The sequence below is a fragment of the Antedon mediterranea genome, chromosome 7 (genome assembly GCF_964355755.1).
Source record: "Antedon mediterranea chromosome 7, ecAntMedi1.1, whole genome shotgun sequence".
NCBI classification, from domain to species: Eukaryota; Metazoa; Echinodermata; class Crinoidea; order Comatulida; family Antedonidae; genus Antedon; species Antedon mediterranea.
This window is the reverse complement of record NC_092676.1, coordinates 24,107,988-24,132,432: the sequence shown is the minus strand read 5'-3', so window position 1 is coordinate 24,132,432 and position 24,445 is coordinate 24,107,988. Positions and strand designations below refer to the sequence as shown.

At 32.1% G+C, this 24,445-nt stretch overlaps 1 protein-coding gene across 9 annotated transcripts in view; it reads right to left on the bottom strand.

The window, feature by feature from the left end:
- Window positions 1–3,550: 3,550 nt before the first annotated feature.
- LOC140054924 (liprin-alpha-1-like) overlaps window positions 3,551–24,445 on the bottom strand; it is a 74,175-nt gene continuing 53,280 nt past the window's right edge. For 5 of the 9 annotated variants that reach the window (XM_072100046.1, XM_072100054.1, XM_072100047.1 and 2 more), the window contains 11 exons: window positions 22,663–22,796; window positions 20,438–20,488; window positions 18,328–18,512; window positions 13,529–13,628; window positions 12,846–13,128; window positions 12,440–12,490; window positions 10,947–11,122; window positions 10,431–10,528; window positions 9,988–10,229; window positions 9,527–9,814; window positions 3,551–8,061 (listed from right to left, as the gene is read on the bottom strand). In XM_072100046.1, the coding sequence (XP_071956147.1) occupies window positions 9,539–9,814; window positions 9,988–10,229; window positions 10,431–10,528; window positions 10,947–11,122; window positions 12,440–12,490; window positions 12,846–13,128; window positions 13,529–13,628; window positions 18,328–18,512; window positions 20,438–20,488; window positions 22,663–22,796 (1,596 nt within the window). In that variant the 3' untranslated portion in view covers window positions 3,551–8,061; window positions 9,527–9,538. The remainder of the gene's footprint in view (window positions 8,062–9,526; window positions 9,815–9,987; window positions 10,230–10,430; window positions 10,529–10,946; window positions 11,123–12,439; window positions 12,491–12,845; window positions 13,129–13,528; window positions 13,629–18,327; window positions 18,513–20,437; window positions 20,489–22,662; window positions 22,797–24,445) is intronic. The other 4 variants (XM_072100053.1, XM_072100050.1, XM_072100051.1 and 1 more) reach the window with 4 other exon arrangements.

Genomic DNA, 24,445 nt, shown 5'->3' with positions numbered 1-24,445 from the left:
TGATCATGTGACGCAAGGCAACCTAAATTAAAATATTAATTATAACTAATTAGAATACTAATTAGAATGATAGTGATTATTGACACAATATATCAAAGTTAATATTAATAATAATTTTAGACAAGTGACTTTCTACTTACATTTGTTGGCTGTTCTTCACAGGCTTTTGGTTGATCAAGAGGGGTAAGTGGAGTGCTCTTTCCCAGTCTTGGCACCTTCTTGCCTTCAGCAACCATCCGTAGAATGTGCCTACTTCCCTCCTTTAAGGGTGGCAGAAATGTTGGGCTGTAGACAATCGGAAAAGCACAGTTCTTGTCAATCGGTTCATGCTCTGCACTTTGTGCTTCAGACTTGAGTAAAACCTTGCGTTGTCGTTGAGGTTTTGGAGTTTTAGGTGGAGTCGGCATAAGGATATCTGCTGCGTCTTTCGATGCATCCATGATTGAGATACCCTTGATGATGGGAGGCAAGATTGGTGATCGAATTCTACGTCCGAATCGTTGCGGAGTGTTCTTGCCACTCTTTGTGGCAGATGGTGGTCGTGGTATTTTGCGTGGTGGTGAAACTTGGAAGACCTTATGTCCATTCATCTTCAGTAGGTTATTACGTGCATCAGTTCGACGTGTTGTCGGACATGTTTCAGGTGAGTCGGGTTGACCAGTCATAGATTGTTTTATTTTTGATATGTCCTCTACTAGAACCTTGTCATCTTGGTTCTCACTCTCTTGCAAATCAAATCTAAAATTAAACAAGATTTTAAATTTTACTTACTGTTATAATATTTACAATAACTACCATCTTTTGAAGATCAAGTACTAATTTATATTTAAATTTAATCTTACATAATTATATAAATAAATAAAAAAAATATATATATAAATAGTAGGCATATGCCTCATATATTATTCTAAATACGTATATATTGTTTATTGCCCTTTTTAATTCAAAACCATTTACTGTTGAAATAACAAAAGAATAAATAAAAAAGAAGTTATAAATACAAAAAAAAGGAAATGGAAAGTTACTTTTTGATAGCTTCTATGAGATTTGGTTTTGACAGTTCTGGTTGGTCAAGTTGTTGGTCACCTCTATCGTCACCAGGCCATTCAAAGTTGCGTCCTTGGACAGCAGTCTTGGACAATGCAAACTCCTCTTGTTGGCACATGGCACTCCTGGACTTGGACTTCTTTGAGTTTGTTTGTTTAGCCATTATTAATTATGAAATCTGAAACAAAGTTTGGGGTTTTTCTCTTATGTTAAACCTAGGCTACTAGTACTAGGACTTTTAAAAATTGGGTAGCCTATGGACTACCTAAATAAAAATTGATTAATGGAATGATTGATCAACAAAAAATATATTGACATTGATTATTTATTATTAATTAATGCTTTTGCTTTTTTGTTTGCAACACTGACACAATTTCTTTTTCTCCCACTTATTAAGACAAAAAAAACAACAAAAGGCAAATGAACATTGACATCCTAGCCAGTAGGGAGGTGGCCATAGCCTACTAGGGCTAGCCTAGTCTCACTATTCGCGAGCCACACACGCGCACGTAGCGCACAGGAGGGGGGGGGGGGGGCGGCAGCACGATGCCCGCGAACCTTCACTAAAACGGAGGCAGTCTTATTTACAATTTCTTTATTAAATGTTATCTCTAAATTTCGTTTGCGTTTGCATAGAAATATTTTTCTTATGCAATATAAAAATGGCTTCTAAACAGATTGGTATGTTGCGCTACAAATAAAACCATGAAGAAACTTACATATTAACAGTTTTCTGTGGCAAAAAAAAATCTTTGTTTTGTGGCAATCGGCCAGTTCACAAAATGTTGCCAAAACAAAAGGTGTAACCAAGCAACTTACAACATTTGCGATCGAAACCACCCGCGTTTTTATTGCTCACGCGCGCGTCCGCGCATGACCGCCGTCGACCCGAAAACCGGAAAAGGAAAGAAGAGGGCGGCGGGGAAGAATACACAAAAAGTGAATAAAAAAAGTATATAAATTAGATTAATTAAATTAAAACGATCTTCTGAAATTATCTTAACGATGTATTTTATTGTTTTATCGCTGCTAGTTGGTACCAAACTACTAAAATAACTTACATTTTTAGACTTTTCTTCAACAGAAAACTTTGAACTTGCGCTTTCACATCGATACCAGGCAAAGTGTGTGACGTAAACAAGCACAAGACACATAGCAACACGTTTACGCGCACAACATATACAGAAACACTGCACATGCGCAGTTTTTGTTTTTATTGCTATGACGCGTGCGCGCATGATCGTCGACGACTATCGGAAAACTGGGAGGGAGGAAGGGGAATTGAATATACAAAAGTGTAAAAAAAGTATACCTAAATTACTATTTTTTTTTCGAATAGCCCTTCCGAAATTATCTTAACGTTGTATTTTATTGTTTTATCCCCGCTAGTTGGTACTAAACTACATAAAGCACTTACGTTTTTAAAAAGTTTCTTCTCCTGAAAACTTGAACTTGCGCTTCCACAGCGAGAGCGGCATGCAAAATGTGCAAAAACGAGGAAAACACACATAGCAACACGTTTACGCGTAAACATAGAAACATGTGCACTTGCGCAGATTGTATAAAACTACACTCGGTTTTTGTTTTTATGCTATGACGCGGCGCACAATCGTCGACGACTAGACTATCGGAAAACTGGCAAGTGAGAGGGAGGGAGGGGAATTGAATACACAAAAGTGTTAAAAAAGTATACTTAAATTACATTTTCTTTCGAATAGCCCTTCCGAAATTATCTTAACGATGTTTTTTATTGATTAAATACTGCTAGTTGGTCCTAAACTACATAAATCACTTACATTTTTAAACTTTTCTTCTCCTGAAAAACGTGAACTTGCGCTTTCACGGCGAGTGGCAGGCAAATGTGCAAAAACCAGGAAAACACATAGCAACACATTTACATAAACAAAAAGCGCATAGAAACACGTGCACATGCGCAAAAGTAGATACATCGACATCAATCTGCGCACGTGATTGGATGAATAAAAAAACAAAAATGGTTTATATTTTCTACTTTACGACGGAAATGTCAGACTTGTATTGATTTGATGGATATTTTTATTTTTATTTATTCGTACATGATTGTATTATTAAGTGTGACAAAAATGTGAAATAAAAACGAACGAATTTTGTTTTTAAAAAACACCAATAGGGCCTACGTCTAGAAAAACGTATTCCTATTATTCTCATGCCATTCGGTTCTTTTCTAACGAATCCTATAAAAAATATTTTGAATATTTTAAAAGTATGATTTTACTCCAAGAATGTAGTACATGCGACACACCAGCTTATACGAAGTCTTGTACTTTTGCTTTTAGCAACTTCTAATTCTGATTTTTTTTTACGAATCCTACAAAAATAAAAGAAAACTAGATTGAAAATTTCAAAGCATGATTTACTCCAAGGAGTTGCTGCATGTGTGTCGACAGTGCTCTTTCCGAATTGAATAAAATAAAACATTAAAAGCAATCACAAAATAATAGCACATGAAACGCTATGTCAGATATAAATAATTCCATTGATTTTATTGTGACGATAATGGTACTGGGCTGGACATTTTCCTTTATACAACACAAGCCTAATTCAATAATGAGAGCTTAGAATCTGGCGGTTCACTGAACATGATGGTAAAGAAATTATAGTTTGTATTTTAAAGTTTTAAACGGTATCAACGTTACAATGTCGTATCCAGAGGCGGTTAGTAGTTTGGTGGAACTTGGAAGGTTAGTTTAGCGTGCATACTCGAGCATATTGCCTTTCTCCCTCCCCAAATAATCTCGTCTTAAGCTCGGTCTACACTATCAAACTTTATGTGACAAAAAAATGTGCTGTGCCCATATATGGACATGATGATGTTATATCACTACCATATTTGGCCACATTACAGTTTTTTTTTTTGTCGAACTAGTTTGATAGCGTAGACAGAGCTTTAGAACAAAATGTTCATCAAAAAGTATTGACCAATGTTCAATGCAGGAGGAGCGTCTAGAAAAATGTACCAACGCGCACCCCACAAAGATATAGTGGGCGTGGTTGTATTATCGTCAGAACACACCCATAACTGTTTACATTGGATTGCCATGGATACGACACTGTGTTAATGAACGAATTTCGAAGAAAAAAATATACAGTATTCTTCGTATTGTATTACTGTATATAGTCAAACACCTCATTTACAAAATGCTAAATTACAAGCATATATTGAAGATTAATAGGTTTTTAAAGGTCTATTTTATTTTTACAATTACAATTAAAAATATTACAATGATAATAATTTTTATAATAAATTACATTTCTACCATGTAAATGTTGGCACCAATAGTAAATTCAATTAGTCAACATTTACAGAAAATTTGTTCAAATTTTATATAAACAATTTATATATGCTTTAAACGCATGTAAATGAGGGGTTTGACCACACAAGCACTTTGTGTTATTATATAAAATAATTATACATAATATATTTAATTATATAATTAAGAAGGATTTGATAGTGATCCGTGTTTAAATATCACTCACATATAAAAAAAAAACAATCAGCCACAAAAAGCATTTCGCTCCTCATCAGCAATAATACAAACATAACATATCTAGGCCTACAATTATTTTATATAATGTACAATGTATTATTATTATTAAGAACAATAATTTGTTTGTCAATAGAATTGCTGTGTTTTTAACAACATTGTTGGGCAGCGCTTACATTTTCTAGGCCAGCAAATACACGCAAATAAAGGCAATTTTAAGCTCGATACGATCAAGGAATACAGTATTGTAATTTTTTTTATAGAAAGTTTTCACATCTATCTATCTAGTAAGTTTGTTCTTGTATAAATAGACATAACAATCTTAACTTCATTTTTTATCACAATTAATCAAACAATTTATAATTGTACTACTTATTGTCATAGTCCTGGGGGCTAAGAGGAAATATATAAACGGCGACTAAGTTACTTTTTTCTAGTACAACCTGGACACAACAAGTGCTCCCTGAGTTTTAAACTTCCATCGACTAATAAAAGACTGTACCATTTTGTAATGAGGGGGTTTCAAATGAAGGAGTATTCAGTAACTATAAATCACATATAATGTAATAGTGTATTACCAATAAACAATGATTAAATGGTATATTTCGGAGTACAGTACACGAAAATTCCAATACGATAATTATTGAATATAATAAATAATACGGTCAGAAATGAATTACACTGCATACACAATTTACATAATAATGTAATTATACATGGTTGGTAACATAATATTATAAATCATGTAATAACTGATTCCTGTATTTATTAAGTAAATATTAACATTTTAATTTCAATATATTAAAAGTTGTGTAATGTTACTTTGGTAATTGATCGTTCCCGAAAGATTCGGTTTCTGACAAATATAACTGCTTAAAATCAGTTATTCTGTTAATTGTGCATTTTTGGTTACTGGAACTTGTTCAATTTACTGCCCAAAAGAATATATTAATTTATATGAAAAACAAAAATAATTATGGTTTTTCTCGCCCAGTGATTTTGCAGGACTACTGATAGCAAATCATGAAGTAAAAATTGATAACTTATTCATAATTCATGGAAAATTATTATACTACCCAAGTTATTTAAAGTTAACTATTGACCATTGATGTTTACATGTGAAACAGTAACTAAATTTAGAGCCAGATATGAATTACCATTGCCCAACATCTATTGAACAACAACTTTTGGATGGGTAATATTTTTGGTCATAAATTCACCCGCACAGACCTGTCACTACCCTTTACTCATAAATATCATTATACCAATATAGAAAGTTATAATCATAATAACAATAGTTTCCGTGAAGTGCCCTCGTTTGTAAATAAATGGTGATTATTTGTGTAAGGAGTAAAAAGGTTAAGTCTCTTATTCATTTCTGAACGTAGGGGAATGAGCTGTTGGGAATTCATTTTACTAAGCCTCAGCATTATGTGGTAGGGTGGCCATTTCCTTTCCTTGCCTCCTTATCCTCCTAGTATTTTCAACCAGGTTTACAGCTGAGTAGACTGGGAGTTGTCAGGAATTGAACCCACGTCTCTCTGTATGGCAGTCTGATCAAGTGTCCTTAACCACTTGGCTACCCAACTAATATCCTGTGTGAGGAGTACGGTATTAATAAATGAAAGCTGTTAGATTTAGTCACACACTTATCCATGTGCTCAAAGATGAGTCTGCTGTTTGTACAAATTATATATGGTATTCATTGAGCACACAAGAGTCATAGTTTACAAATTGAAAAATGTACACATCATTATTATCTAACAAAACTGAAATAAGTAATACTGTATATAAACATGATTGGCAAATTCATTTTTACTGAAGAAAAGAAATTTGATTGTTTTACGGGCGAGGAAATTATGAAAGCACTTTATTATTATGATATTAATTTTTTATCATCAATATTGATTTTTAAAGTGAAATATTATATTATACACTTTTGTCTTTAATATTAACATATTATAGTACATCAATACAACATATAAATAAATATGTCTGTGATAGTTGATGGTACACAACGAAAAATGGCATAAAATAAAACAACCTAAATGTACATTGTTGCATAAACAGACACATAAAAAAAACCATCAATATAAATACTATAAGATAATCTAATGTTAACACATCAAATATTCTAGCCATCAACTGACTGTAATCGTTCAAACATAATAGTTGCTGTATTCATTCAAGCATAACAAAAAGTAAGTTGCTACATTTAATAAAGCAAATGAGCGCTGCATTTGTAGCATAACCAATGAGTGCTGCATCCATTCAAGCATAACCAAGTAGTGCTGCATCCATTCAAGCATAACCAATGAGTGCTGCATCCATTCAAGCATAACCAATTAGTGCTGCATCTATTCAAGCATAACCATGAGTGCTGCATCCATTCAAGCATAACCAATGAGTGCTGCATCCGTTCAAGCATAACAAATGATTGCTGAATCCGTTTAAGCATAAATGAGCACTGCATCCATTGAGGCGGCATAACCAACGAGTGCTGCATCCATTCAAGCATGACAAATTAGTGCTGCATTCGTTCAAGCATAACCAATGAGTGCTGCATTCGTTCAAGCATAACCAATGAGTGCTTCATCCGTTCAAATATAGCCAATGTGCTTTTTAAATTCATTGAAGCATAGCCAATTTTGTTGATCAATTACAAACAAGACATATTATTCATAAAAGCTACGTACAGGATGGATTAAGCATTATACACAATAAACACTCACAAAATGTTTTAATAGTATTAAATAGAGGGATAGTCACACAAAGGAGCGGAAGAAAAAGGAAGGTGGTCGAGATAGTATCAAAATACTCAAGATTTATAGGTAAAGTTTCCATATTATTCATTTAAACTGCTACAAAATGAAAATAATACAGCAATTTTATTTATATACCAAAGTTGTATTCCATTTATAGGTGGGCCATAAATACTTAAAGGCCATTTACAATGTTAGTTACTGGAAGGTATGTTTAAAATTGTATTACATGCTTATTCCAAGAACATGGAAAGTCCATTACTTGCGACCCTTACGCTGGCAGACAATGGCATGCTACATTTTTTTTGTAAACGCTTTTTCCTTAAATAGGATAGTCACTTAACAGTCATACAATACTACATGTTTTATTGACAGTATTCACAATTGTTTCTTCTGCACCAAACGTCTACCTTTCTGGTATAATAATATTAATTATATAACTATCATCATCTTTATTACATCATCACCATCATACTCATTTATACCAGACGCACATCCGTATTACTTTATTAAGCACAACGTTGTGTATTTCTACTACTACTGACTCTTCCTGAATATGATGACATCTGTTCTCTAATCGTTGTAACCACCGGATAGCGGGTCACTGTTGAAACTTGTCTACAGTTGTATATTCAATGTATACATTCATCTGACTAATGAGATATTTTCTACAAGTTCACTATGTCCTCTGCATCATTCCTCTTGGTCCAAAAATCCTATGTTTTTTCCTGTAAACAAATATGAAACAGTCATGATCAAAATGTACTAGAAAGATCATATAAAACATATACAATATATATTTACAAATATAAATACAGTTTCATGAAAAAGCATAGAAATATGATAAATTAAATATATTAAATAAAGATCATCCAGTTATCTGTGGTCATGTTACAAATTGAGTTAGGAGTTGTCAAAACAATATATACCATCTGATAACTGAAACCATGGAGGAAAAAATCCTCCATGCTTAAACACATAAAACTCCTAGAAAGTAGCTTTTGCCATTTTCCCCCTGACTGCATCTTTAAAACAACCTCTTCATCCCCAGTGCACTAATTATTGTTAAAAATTATTTACCTGTATTCTATTGAGATTATTTTAGCATGCATATTTTTGTTTCATTAACTCCGGGTTTCATAATGGCAAAAAACGCGATTTTCTTGAATTTTAACTCCGGGTTTCATAATGGCAAAAAACGCGATTTTCTTGAATTTCTTCTTCTTGAAGAGGTGATGAATCAATGTGCAAAGTTGAAAGTGAACAATAACGTTTTAGGCTATTTGTTATGTTATTTATAATTTAACTAGCCTAGATTTTACACTGATTTTTCACCCTGTGAAACCACAAAGGAATACAACTGTCAGGCTGTCTGTGACTGAGCCTGGCTACAAATATGATGCAACAATGTAGAGCCTACAATTTCACTGAGGTTATTCTCCATGATATTTAGTATATTATTACATTTACTAATCTAAAATAAATATGCAATATCTATTAAATTAGCTAACAATTAGTACAAACTACGTAAGCGTTAAAATGTTATACTATTTTTACTACTGAAGTTGAAAACTATTCCAAAAAATTCATTCCACAAATTCTTAAAAATAGTAAAAAATCACATATAAATAGGTCATATACGGTAGAACGCCTTTTAAGGGGCACCTTCAGGACCCAACAAGGTTACCCCTACCCCCCCCCCCCAGGTGGCTGTAGCATTAAAACCTATATTATTTCATGAAAAGTGTCCTCATATCAGGGTGTCCCAAAGAAGAGGTTCTACTGTATTAGAAATGTTAAAGATGTATTGTCCCCCAAAAACATGAAAAATGAAGATTAATTAAATCAGACTTTGAATGGGTTATTTTTAATCAAGTTAATCACTTCCGTAGAAAAAAAAAGAAAAAAATCAATGTTTTCACTTATAAAATGACAAAATAAATTTAACCAAAAATTCATTGGCTGGCAGCCAATTTGACTATTTTTGCTTTAGTTTAAATTACAGTTTTTTCAGGTAAATATATTTTTTTTCGATCTAATTTTTGGTCAAAGTGGATAACTATTATGTGACATTAAAATGGTATATTTAAAAAAAAATGTTTTAATAATTATTTTTTCAGGGGGACAATACATCTTTAAGTAGTTATTCATCACAACACAACATGCAACCACCACCTATAAATTTCCCATCACCTTAACTTGCTGTCAGCATGAGTAGTTATTAATATTCCCCGTGGAAGAACTCATCTTAGGGCTAGCTTCCGCTGAGCCCAGTGCAGGAATGGAGGTGGAACGTACACTGGCCATCCTGTTTGTGATTGGTAACGTTGCTGCATGGTATGCTTCGTAGGCTTCTAACTGTTGGGTCGGAGATGCACTGATATCTAATGGAGCACGTTCTTTGCCTTTCTGTCCGGGAGGATCCTTTGGTTTCAATTTCTTACGCCATGATGGTCCTCTTCGAAATTTTGCACTATCTCCCTAAAATAAATAATAAAACAATTGTTACAAAAAAAACTAAAGAAAACAAATTAAATTAATTACAGCATCAAATGTCTCAAACACACAAACAATTTTTAAAAGAAATAAATGTGTGTACGTGAAGAACTCACTAATGACAAAAACAAAATTGTAAGAATTAAATCTTTACTTACTTCTTCTATCCTACGATCTGTACCCAAGGACAATAAGTTATTAAATTCACGCTCTAATATTTGTCGCGCTTGACTCGAGACCGGTATCTGTAGCGCAAGAGCCAAGGTGCTGTGGTCAAATGTGTCATCTAGAGCAATTAACGCTCCGTGCACCCCGCTTTCAATTAAATGATTTGCAAAATCCCGTAAACCAATTGAAATAATCCATTTGATAAGTCGATCATTACTCCATACTAGTACATCTTTAAAACAGAAAAATAAATCAAATTTAATTCGATAAATATAGTCACAGTTTTAAAATTCAACTGCACAAGATAATTACAATTATTTAACACTTTTCAGTTTAGATTACTAATTAAAGTACACAGTGCGAGACAAAACTGTAAATGTACCCTAAATTAAATGAATAAAACAAAGTATAACAATTTATAGAAGATAATAACCTCTAATTTCACCAGCACTTTCTTCTCTTCTCCTTTCAAGATCTTTCCGGTCATAGTTCAATTTTTTCAAACACATAATTCCATATGAAAAACTTGCCCTGTTAAATAAATAATAGAAAATAAGAATTTAAAATAATGTCTAAAAAGGTTTAAGCAGTTAAAAACCACACAATTACTAGTTACTCAGTATTGTGGTTGAAGTCTTCTTATACAGACAGTTATTGTATGATAAATCTTTTTTTTTTCAAGTAATATTTTTCTGATATATGCATCTAAAGCTCTGTCTAAACTATAAAACGAGTATGGTAGTGATATGACATCATCATCTTGTCCATATATGGGCACATCACATTTTTGTGTCACATTAAGTTTGATAGTGTAGACAGAGCTTTAGATGAATATATCAAAACAAATATTGCACTGCAATTTTTGCATAGGGCCTAGCTGGATGTTCTGACAGTCTTCAAGAAATGGAAACTGAGAAATTAATAATAAAAAATTAAAAAAATGTAATACCTATGAAAACTGTCTACCATTTTAAGTTGACCTCTTAATTCCTTCTTTGTTAGATGATCTAACATACGTGCATCCACGAGACATTCCATAAACGTACTACGATATTGCGGTAGACCTATAGAGGGCAGCCATTCATTACCTATCCACTCGTGATTCATGTCACCAAATGCTAAAGACTGTGAAATAGAAAGACATAATGTTTAAATATTTGTTTTTATTTTTCCATGGTTTTTTGTTGTAAGGCTTATTTAGTTTTTAGATACAAGGATAAGTAAATACCACTTTAAGCAAAATCACAAATGTACTTAAGTGAGATACTTTTGAGGGAAATAGTTTGCTTACCTGTAAGTGTGATTGGTTAATAAAACATTTATAACTATATTAAACAAAATGTTTAAACAAAAGGTATTGATTTATTTTAATTTTTATTAGGAAATATGTTATGAAACAGATATAAAGTGAAAGGACTAATGAAATAAAAATTTTAATTTTAAAGACATTTTATTGTCTTTAACTTTATTTTCTGTACACGTAGAAACAAAGGCATGATTGAAACATTACAAATATTTCACACTTGATGAATTTCAGCTAATGAAATATATTAGTGTGCATTGATATTTTATTGAAAAATATGATATTAATTCTGTAATTTATTATGAATAGATATGTTTATTATTATGAGAAAGCTGTAGATAAACAAGAAAACAACCCATTGTGCAACCCACACTGTTGAAACCCACTGCTGTGATATCTCAAGATAATAGAAGATTCAAAGGAATTGGACATTTGGAGGTGTGCTGTGAAACGTAAAGCTATGAATGTGCAGTCAGTGCTTGAATTTTTTATGAGTTAAAAGCAAAAAAATCATTGAAAAAACCTTCCTAAAATAAATGGAAGAACAGAGTTACCCACAACCCTAATCTTGGCAGTTGTTCAGAAACAGGCTTGATGTGAACTCAGAATGTACTGAAAAAGGAGTGAGTGGCCTAGCGGTTAAGAGAGTGAAACCCTAATACGCAGCCATAACATCGACAAGGGTTCGAGCTTCACGCGCTCCATGGTTCTGGTAGTAAAACAAGTCTTCTCGGATAAGGACTATATAAACCGTAGGTCCAGTGTACACATCTAACTCATATGCAAACCCAGTATATCTTTTGAGACTAGTAGGGGGTTACTAGTAAACACACACACAGCCACTCATTATAACGTTCCCTCTGGGAGACTAGTCTTTGACTGACGAGGTCAACTAGTATAAAGAAATAATAATAAAGAATAAATAAATAAAAATTAAAAGAGAACACTGAAATATTAATTTTGCTGAGCTGTGTGAATGAACCCTTACCTTCAAATGCTTATATTACACACCGCAAACCTCAAATTATGTTGTGTGAAAAGTGGTTGAATTATGACAAAGATAATGAATAATAGTTCTTGGAAAAGATGGATATTAAAAATTAAGAAAAGACAAAAAAAACCTGTGCGCCCAAATTTACCTCCTGACTGTCTGATTTTAATTTAGACATGTAGACAGTAATGGGTACATTCTGAGGATAAACATGAATTAAAAATCATAAAACATAAATTTCAATTTAGATAGAGAGACGTTGCATATAGCAAAGTAAAGGAAGAATAGAAAATGCATTTTCATGTTTGCTTATGTCATTGTTTATAGTACCCTGTGCTGAAGGCATAGGGGATTGGACTTGTTGATGTGGATAGTGTTAAACCTGGTAAACCACACTAGGGACATCCTGTGCAATGAAAAGGTTAATTTCGATAATTACCAAAAGTTTAAGTACCAATTTCAACCATGTGTGCACTAGACTTTAGAGAATTCCTTTAAGAACAATGTTGATGTCAATGATGAAAATGTTGATAGTGACAAACATTGATACTTACTGTTCTAGAGGTGGGAGGAGCTGACGGACTTGTTAGGCTAACCATCTCCTGAATGGCCAGTCTAAGCTTCAGACGATGTAAGGGATTGCTAATACCGATCTCCCTCTGGATCTCTGTGTCTGACAATGCAGACATTATTGCGCCACTCTTCACGTTAGCCCTACAAGCGGCAACGTACCAAGCTGGCATACCAACCCACAACTCTAACCACGCCACTACAGTTGGACCGTTCCATAATGCAAAAGGGGTGCCTGCTTTCATTGCCTCTGCTAATAATTCATGCCTGTGGAAAGAAAAAATATGTATGTCATACATGATTTAATCTGTCTGACATAAAAATGAGTTTGCATTGGGTTCACAAAGCATATCAGGGATGAGAACTTTTAGTTTTAACTGTATAAATAAAATGACAAGCTATTACATATCTTCTTATGAGGTAATAGCCCCAATTTCCCAAGAAAATGAAAAATGTAGAATTTTAAGTACACCCCCAAAAATTGTTCAATAACTAATAATGCAGATCTATTACAGTTAGGTTTCAGATTACAATCTCATATTTCTAAAATCTTCTTAAGCTTTCATTTTCAGTACCAGCTACAAATCTACACAGACATTTTGTATACTGCAATGCACATGCCTTTAATCATTTTGTAGTAAACACTGATATAGCATATTGCACTTACTTCTTTTTCTTCCTACGATCAAAGTCTTGTTGCCTAGTACCAAGTCCTATCCCTACGCCATGCTGGTCTTGTGCCGAACTTTCAGCCTCTAAATAATGAGCTAAAATCAAGTCAAGAGTATCATAGCATACTTTTTATTTTATTTTTTATTTCATTCACATCCAACAGTGAGTAACTCGCCAATTACAGGATGGATAAACTATTTTAAAATGTATTGTTCTTATAACCTAAGTCTTATTTGAGTCTTAGGGAGTGGAGTTGAAAGCGTAGGGAGTCACAACCCTGGCACTAGGTCAGAATTAAACCCTGAACATTGGGATTGGAAGGTAAGCATGTTAACCACCAAGCTACAACTTCACTACTTTGCGGTTGCCATATTGGATGAGTTTTAAATTTGGATTTCTCCTTATTACACCTTTAAATTAAACAAATATGTATAAAATGTATTGTAATTTAAATAGTATGTATGTATTGCTATAATATTAATATTGAACTATGTACTGCTTATATTTATTATATCATTTTTTTTTGTTAGGCATGTTTTGCTTAAATGTAATTTATATCTTTTACACACATAACATAAGATATGTATTCTATGCGCAATGAATAAAATGTGATATATTGTCGATAATAAATATTGATTTGAGATTCATTTATCAATGAAAAAATAACATAATGCTGTAACATACGCAACCTTTTATATTGTTTGCGTCAACTAGTTATGTTTTGTTCTAAGACATTGCACATTGCATTCAGTCATGTTGTATAATTACATGTCATTACTAATTGTATGTATTTATTCATGTATAGGGGAGTAATTGAATTCACCCTTTAATGAAAATACTGTTATGAACTTTGTATATTAGTGTTGTACATTCAACCAAATGTGGTATTCTTATGTAACAATATTAATATGAAGATGAAAGAGGCTACAGGTACATTCTCTTTAAACTATATTCTCCCATTTTACATAAAACTCCCCACATATAGTAAGATTATTGTTTTGATATTTTTCTTGTTGATTTTATGAATGTTGAATGTGCAATATTATCTTTGTGAAAATGTAAGTGAGTAGCTAGCAGATACAGACACTCCCAACCATACTAATGGAAAAGTTTGGACAAATTAAACAATGGCTACCTGATAACTGTGAACCATGAGGTTCCTAATGGAAAAGTTTGGACAAATTAAACAATGGCTACCTGATAACTGTGAACCATGAGGTTCCCAATGGAAAAGTTGCAAATAGACAAGATATGTGACCAGGAAATATATTTGAGCTGTATTCCAAATGGAAAAAGTGGAATTAAACTATGGTTAAACTAAGGACCAATTATCTTCCCAATGGAAAAGGTTGAAAATTGAGTGGATCATGTTTTTCAAATACGGATAAAGTGTATTCCCAATGAAAAAGTAACCTCGGATAAAGTAGCTCGAATAACCCATAGACCTATAAATTAGATAGGTCAATGGAAAAACTATAGACCAACTATGTCCCCAATGGAAAAGGTTGAAAAAAAATGGAATAGACCATGTTTTGTAGATACAGATACACCAATGAAAATGCTGTAATCATGGATAGCAAAGATACAGTATACTATTGACCAACTGTGTTCCCAATGGAAATGGTTGAAAAATGGAATGGAACCATACCCCATGGATTAAAAAATCATGAAATCTGGAAAAGGAGATAAACCTGTACACATCTAACTATGAAACATGCACATAAAGGTGGTGAAAACAGGGAAATATCCTAGTTATTTATCTATAGGAATAGAATAATATACCATATTTAAATATATAAAAATACTTGAAATTCTTAATTCACCTATACATAAAAAATATATAACATACTTTACACAGTAAAAGCTTGGAAACTCAAAACAGTGAAAAATTAACATTGAATAAATTGATGTATGAAAAAAAAATTGATAAAAAGCCTACTATTAATAACAAGAATTAGTTTATAATATGCATTTTACACAATGTACGGTGTGAAGCATCTAGAATGCGAACAAAGCTATTGTTAGCAGAAATACAACAAGGCAATGTCATTTTGTTCTAAGAATGCGAGTTATAAAGTATGGGATGGAAATCATGCTATAATTCTTCTAGTTCTGTACAATACAATTGTTTTTAAGAAATCTACATATGGTACTGTACCTTTAAAGGGTGAAATTATAATAATGTAATTAACTTCTAACGTTAAGAACTAATATATTGGATTATATCCAGACAAAGAAATAATGTAATGAACATATTACAGACTTGCTAAATATATTTATTTTGTAATGGGCTAATTGATTGATTTAGCGATTGGTTGATTGCTATGGAAAACAAATCCACTATACAAAAAATATACAAGTTTTATTTTAAAACAACTTGACAGCCTATCTTCAATATTTGTTATCCGTAATGATGTTAGTTTTTAAGGATATGTCTGCCACCATTTTAAACATAAGCTGGCTTTTTTTTCTTTCTTTTAATTACTCTTTCTTCTTTTAGCGCTTAGAAGTTTCACTAAATTCCGAATATTATTATAAATATCTATAAATGGTGGTAAGTTGTTCATATACTCTAAAGGTTTCTTTCAGTTTCAAGTATTATTCACATCCCTTCTTTTCTTAAAATCTGTTACAGTGGTTGGGTATAAACTATTTCTATAACATTAATACAATCCACAACTGTTGTTATTTTAGAAGCAAGTATGTATAATATTATACTATGGCTATATTTCACCAGAACTTTTTTTTAAAATTAGCCTTGTTTTAATGACATTTTGTTTGTAGACTTGTAACTTACAATATGGGAAACTAAACCATGCTCTCTAAACCATGTACTAGGCTTAGGTGGTGGCACTGTTTTGATAGTAAACCCTGTATCACAGGTATTGTTTCACAGCCAGGACATTGCCTAGATCAAGTTTAAATACAAAGGTTAAATGGGCTATAAAAGGGATACCGCTAGGTTACAACAGTCATATCTATTATGCTATAATTACTCTATAATATATGAGGCTTATGTGGCACTGTGTGACGAGTTAAAACCCCATGGTCCTGTGTCAGACCCAGCACTTATGCCTATAGTCCAGTTAAATATACTATACATAGTTAATGTTAAATGCTATACTGTAAGGGATAGGATACAGGCATCTATCAACTACACTATTACTCTTAACATCTTCCAGTAATACTGTACAGTATATGAGGCTTAGGAGGCACTGTTTTGACAAGTTAAAAACCCTTGGTCCTATACCAGAACCAGGACTTATGCCTATACATTAGCTTTTAAATTAACATAGTTAAAATAATATGAAATGCTATATTGTGTGGGGTGGGGGGCGGGGGAGGAGGATACAGGCATATATCTATCTAAACAATCTTAGTATAGAACTATTTCAAAATATTCTGTTTTACTACCTTCAATCCCAAGTGCAAACTAATGGCTTTCTGTAATTTTTTCAAACCCGTGCTGTGTTTATAAAATAAAAATGCAACATAGAACAATAACACTAGAGCTAGAATTTTATGTCCATCGTTTATGGGGAAAATTTGAAAAAGGAAAGCTTAGGAAAAACGTGATGAAAAATTGAAAAGCAAGGTACGAAAGAGGAAAGAAACAAAAAAAAAAAAGAAAAAATTTGTGAAGGTTTGGGCGTCGACAAATCTACCTTGAAATTGGTGCCATAGCCTATTTGCTGTAAAAAACAAAGTGGAATAAATAATAAGTTCAAACACGCATTAAACAAAAGAATTGTAATATTTATCATTAGTCTAAGATATTATCAAATTCAATTATTTCCAATTAAGAAAAGTTTAATAAAATTTAAAGAATCAATTTGTAGTTACCAATGTATTATAAAGATTTAAATTGAATCATCAAAATACTATATATCGAAAAATTGCCAAAATATAATAATTTGATTTATAACAATTCTATTGGTCTTAAATTAAAAATAAAAAGTTGATAATCATAATCTCTAAACTGGTTTAGCATTAAAATCTTTACAAAATTTAATTGAAAACATTTTTTTTAGACCTAAATTCTTTTTATATTATTACATATGTAATTAATATCACATAAACGACAAACTATTAACATTTGAAAAGAAACAAACAGAACAGACCTGTCTTGCAACCAGCAAGAAACGACATACAGGCAGAGAGAAAGAGACGGGTCAGGGATGGCTGAGGAGGAGAGACCCAATCTGATCTGCTAGCATACCCAAGTTGTATCCCTTGTGCAGCTATCATGTGAAACTATGCCATGTAAAAGTGGATACTATCTTAAAATGCAATGTTTTTGTTATTTTTTTTTTGTAATGGAATGAATTTTTTTTTTTATAAATATCATCATCTGCCACCCGCATGTAGAAAAAGAACCAAGCATGAGAATAAATCAAAATTAATGAAATAAAAATGAAAGGAATTGTTTGCTTTCATGCAATCATAGAAAAATCTATTACGATGGTAGATTATTACCTAATACAGGGTCTTTACGATTACTTGGCGTAACGCCAAAGACAAGACGAGCCACAGGCACTTTTAGAACGGGTTGCCAGGGAAGGAATTGTGTTGTTGACATGCAAATATTATCTTTCTTAACGATCTATTGCTTTGCTTCGTCATCTTTGTCGTCGTGCCATGCAAATCAAAATTCCCTAATAATTTCATGCAAGAAAGCGTTTTTTTAAGCAAGGAATTTAAAAAAAAAGGATTTATAAGAGTCAATAATAATAATAATATGCCAAGTTCTTTTGCTACATAGAGGATGGTACAGGTGTGGTTTCTGTTGGTTACCTTGTCCCACGGAATCTTTACCGGCATCTCTGACTCTCCGCAGGGTTTTCTCCTTTTTGCCGAAGAACCTACCGAGGGAACCCTTGAGACCTGAAGGCTTCTTTGGATGTTTAGTTAGCGAGTCTTGACTACTGTTTGTACTACTGTGTGGACTTGGTGTGTTTGTATCACTCCCAAACGAGTCCCTTTAAAAAAAAGCAAGCAAAAGTATTACAAATTAGAAAAAAATAGTAGTAAATGTAATGTATTAACCTTTAGTTGAATGATACATGTTTTGTAGGTTTGTTCATATGTTTGTATATGGTTGCGTCTAAAGCTCTGTCTACACTATCAAACGTTATGTGACAAAAAAATGTGATGTGCCAATATATGGACATGATGATGTTATGTCACCACTATATTTGGGCATACTACTACCATATTTGGGCACATCACACTTTCTTGTCAAACTGGTTTGATAGTGTAGAGAGATAGCTTAATATACAAAGTGGTTCAAGATTCACGAAATTTTATTGGTCCACTTAAAATAGAAATTCATTTTCCTTGGTATGATTAAGACAATAAACATACAAAGAAAAATACATCTGTCGCTAAGGAAGTATTTATAATATTGCTATGGCCCTGTAAATTGATGTGAATGTGTTGATGCTAAAAAGTGATAAGAAATGTAAGGAAATATTGTAAGGAGTGAATGGTAATTTATCTGAAATAAGTGAAATTTAGAATCTATATCAATAATAAATGATAAAAAGACTGAAACCGAATAAATTCAAAAGATCATTAAATAATAAAATAGTATTACTGTATTAGAAATGTAATTAAACTCTTTTATGAATTGAATGAATTGTAAGGATAAACAAATATCAAGATAAATAAACATTTAAATGATATCAATGTTAAAACAACGAATATTCTTTCCAAGATAACTGAAACTATAAATCAAATGTGATTTATTTATTCATGCAATCTGAAGCTCTGTCTACACATCAAACTTTATGTGACAAAAAAATGTCATGTGCCCATATACGGACATGATGATGTCATATCACTGCCATATTTGGGCACACACACTAGCTTGATAGTGTAGACAGAGCTTTACATGATACTGTAAGTTAATAATGATAAATTGAAAGATTAATAAAGTGGTAAAACTTGCAAAGTACAATTGGGTAAAAAAAGTAAATAATAAATTATATAAATATTGATGAAATTAATAAATGCTATAAGAATCAAAATATAAACCAAACAATTGTAGACTCATGTGTTAAGACAACAAAATATGCGACCTTTAGATGGAATGTGCCGCAAACTCGACAAACTTCAATTTTTAATCCCGGTAACCACTTAGTCACCACATGCTCGGTGTTTACGTTAAATTTCATGACAATTTGCAACACATTGCGTAAATATGACCAACAAATACTCGAATGCTACACAAACTCGTGCAATTTTGCTGTGCTGTCTGCCGTCCGTTGAACTGGGCGAAATTACTATTATTACAGTGGTAGTGGCCCATGATTAATATTTACAGTTATAACCAAAATGAAAAAATGGATATAAAACTTCTATACAAACTTGTCAATCAATAAATAATTAATTTACATAGTTTAAATTAATGATAATTATTAAAAAAAAATATTTGTATAATTATAACTTATATTGATCACTTTATTTTTTGTATATTATAAGTTTAAATATTTGTTCACTTTGAATAGCTTCCAAATAAATTATTATTATTATTATTACTATCTATAGACTAATAGCATATATTTAATTTCTATGGGATATAATTATTATTTAAATATTAAGATATTGTAAATAATTTATTGATTTTTTTAAACTTTATTATATAAGTGTGTATCAAACTTTTCCGATAAAAAATAACAAGTTAACATTTGATAATAAAAATATTATATTATTTAGTTTCTCGACACATTTGAGCTTCAAAACAAGGAGAGAAAAAAAAAACAGGAAAAAACAATAAAGTAAATAAAGTTTTCTACAGGAAAAAACTGAGGTGATTGATTATTATTGATTACCATTGATTATTGATTGACAAGTGAACAGATGCACATCGAGTGTTAGTGTTAGATGGAGTAATAATATTTACCATGGAGATCCATGATCTGTAATATGATTGGGCAACACTGGCTTTAAAATGCTACAAAATATAACATGGTTGATCTAACATTACTTTTGAAGAAAAAGAAATGTAACAACCAAACTAAAATATAAAATCTCTCATGTTGTTACACTAATTCTTCAAACTGCTCGTTCTGAATCAGTATCACAAAATAAATGATAAGAAATAGTTATCCCACTAAATATAATGTTTCTGAGGACGATCAAAGTATATTGATTGAAACATCGAGAAACTCTTTTCAGAACTATACATATGTGATACTTCTTGTTCTTGTTAATTTAGCCATTCTCGAATGGGGACATCATGCCGTCATTGACTCAAGTTGACATATGCATTGCCTTTGCGTGAGAGGCCACCAACTTATTTGCATTGTACTGTATATGTACAGTATATCTATTTATTTATTTGTTTAATCTATTTATTTGCTTTTTTATTTATTTACTATAAACTTTATACCAGCATATAATGTTTATAATGAAATAGGGCATAAAATAACTATGTAACTTGAGTTTTTTCCAGTACGATGGTAACTTCGTTGGAAGATGTATTTCTTTAAACCCATGGGCGACTGTTTTACCCCCAGCTGCTAAACTTTCCAGTTGTACATCTTGAAATAACTGGAACAAGTATCGACGTATCTGACAAAACTATTGATCCTATTGTCGGTGTTCTATTCTCAATAAATTTAGAGCAGATGGTGCAGACATTGTGATTGCGGTACAAGACACGTGGGTTCAAGATTGATTGTAAGCTGGAAACAGTGTACTATTTTATGCCTTCACACGTACATAGAAAGGACAAATATTTTCACACAGGAGTACCAGTGGGTACCCACAACACACAATAACAATGATTCTGGTATTTGTGTCTGGTTTATAGACTCAGATAGAACAAATTTTTTCACACAGGAGTACCATTCTGATTGTCATAGATTTACAGTACCGTAGCCACACAAAATAAACCTTACCAACCAACCCTGTTTTTTTTATTGTATGCTACTATCAACTGGTGTTTGTGTGGTAAAAACTCTTTTATCTCTCACACAGAAATACTATATGTAACAAGAAATTTGGTACCTTGTCACTTAGTCACTCTAGTGTTATGTTCATTATGTGTCTGTGGGTATCAGCGCCAAACTATGCATCATAACTTGATTACCCACTGGGGCTTAGGCCTAGTATGTTGGTGCTACAGTTTGTGGAGATGACTAGTAAATAATCACTTTCTATCTAACAATATACCAAACTCAATATTCAAATCCCAATAAGAGAAATCCCTATAAATAGACAAAAGTAAATTTCATCTTATTTTATAGTAATCATAATGATAATATAAAAAATAGATGTAAAAATGTAGGTGTAAATAGACATACAAGTTCTGGCATGTGTGAAATAGGAATGTATACTCCTACGTCACATGCAGAATATCTAAAATAATATGACATAGTTATTTCAATAAAATATACTATGGATTGTAGTACACTGAAAGTATTTTTATTTCATCGTTTTTGTTTTTATTTATTATTTTATGTAGTAAATTGTATTAGTTTAAATGTATGTGTATTGTTTCTGGGGTCTTTCTCGAGACAAGAAACTTGTTTTCTTCTAGAGAAGACCCCAAATGATGGCTTATTACTATGTTTTCATTTATGTACACACCTATAATTATATTATTGTATAATGCCATTGTTGAATAAATAAATGTTTTTTGAACTTGAACTTGAACTTGAAGAAGGCATTTAATAGAACATACCAATAGAAATGTTAACATTCATTCTAAATTTATAATTACTCTACAATTGAAGTGAATATGATTGTTTGTCACAGTTTTCGTAGACAACAATAAACAAACCAGAGATTTATTGCATCAAGAAAATGGATTAATTACATGCAGGGAAATTTCCCCCAATATCTGGTTTAATGAAGTAAATAATGTAACAATAAATCGTTGTGCTTAATTAGAATGTTCCTTGAACTCTATTTTATCAAATTGGACTGGACCATTTATGGAGAGGGTGTTCAATGAATTTTCTACTTTTCGAGTATAGCTCACTCTTCAAGGAGAATATGGCATTTTTTGGTTTATCTAGGTAAGCTAAGCACGAAATAGACTACTGTACCCAATTGAGAAACAGGCTAGATACTTTAATTTCAAAGTAAGGAATTAAAAGTAAGTTATAAAATACCACATACCTTCGTTGCTCCTCGTCAACGTCAACCGTTAACGTTGCACCTTTTTCTGGATGGTCTTGTTTTGGCGAAACGGGAGGACTAGATTCACAACGAATCGGCCTAAATTCCTCTTGGCTTTCTCCTCTATAATTGCCCTGGGAATTTCAAACGTAATAAATCATATTATCACAATGATTAATACAACAAAGGGGCATATTACTCCTCAGTCTGGGTCTTAAAAGGCTTTAGACGTATTATGAATTTGTCGGGTTTATCTATTCCAATGCATACATGTACACTCGGTTAATAACCAGCATGCCTATATACCCATTTCTCCCCTTCATTTAAAAAACAATGTAATATTCTTTTTTAGTTGTGTTAGTAAAAATGCATTTTCTAGTTAATAAAATGTCACATTTTGAATAAGAACAAATACTATTACATTATATAATTTCACTAATATAAATATTTGGTAATTATATACAGATGACACTTTATTTAGTTATTATTAGACCAAAAGAATTTCAATGAATGATAAGTAGAGTTAATTGTTATTGTCATTATATTATTGTCATTAAAGCACCTAAACTACCACCATTCGTTAGTCAAGTATTCATAATACAAACATAATCAATGCAAACATATAGTACAAACATTTATGTAAACACACACATATAAACATACTGTATTTACGTATAGTAAACACAGTCACTGCCACAGTATGCTTACATATCTTGTGACGCAAGCTTCTTAAATGATTCAACTTGTTTTAAGACAGATTTTAATAGAGGGAGAAAATATATTGTAAATGACCGAGTCCCAAAGGTATGAAATTTGGGAAAAGATAGAGTGTGTGATTATACTTGAATTATTTATTTACAAAAACTCTTGTGCCAGAATTTAGCCTAAATTAAGGGGGTCCAAATTGGGTGGGATTATACTTGGATTGTTTATACAAAACTCTTGTGCCAGAATTAAGCCTAAATTTAGGGGGTTGGATGGGATAATACTTGGATTGTTTATACAAAACTCTTATGCCAGAATTACGCCTAAATTTAGGGGGTTGGGTGGGATAATACTTGGATTGTTTATACAAAACTCTTGCGCCAGAATTTAGCCTAAATTAAGTGGGTGGGATTATACTCGAACATGGGATTATATTCAGCCATAAACAATAAGTGCATTGGTATGTTTACATTACATTAAAATTTCATATAACATGTGACGGAACAGCTGTTTGTTCAGAATAAAATTACGCAGTTGGTTGAAAATTCTGTCATTTTAATGCACATCTATAATAAGTTTAATCGCATCTTCGTGAGTGACTGGGCTTAATTAGTCTATGAACTATTTTGAGAACATTTTTTACCTACGTGCCACCGTAATGATGTACGCAACATGATCATAATAACAAAACAATGATATCTCACGGGAGAAAATTTACTTTGTATCGTAATTAATGTTGTCAGAAATGTTTACAAAGATGGCACTGAATGTGTTAATAATACATAAACATCAGATAACTACAGGCAATATTATTATGTTATCACACATGAATATTATGTGTATTAAGCTCTGCCTACACTATCAAACTAGTTTGAAAAAAAAAAAATTTGATGTACCCAAATACGGTAGTGATATCCCCAAATATGGTAGTGATATGACATCAACATGTCCATAATGGGCACATCACATTTTTTTGTTACATAAAGTTTGATAGTATAGACAGGGCTTTAGACACAAACATACACACACACACACATGTACAAGCATATAAACAAACCTACAAAACGTGTATCATTCA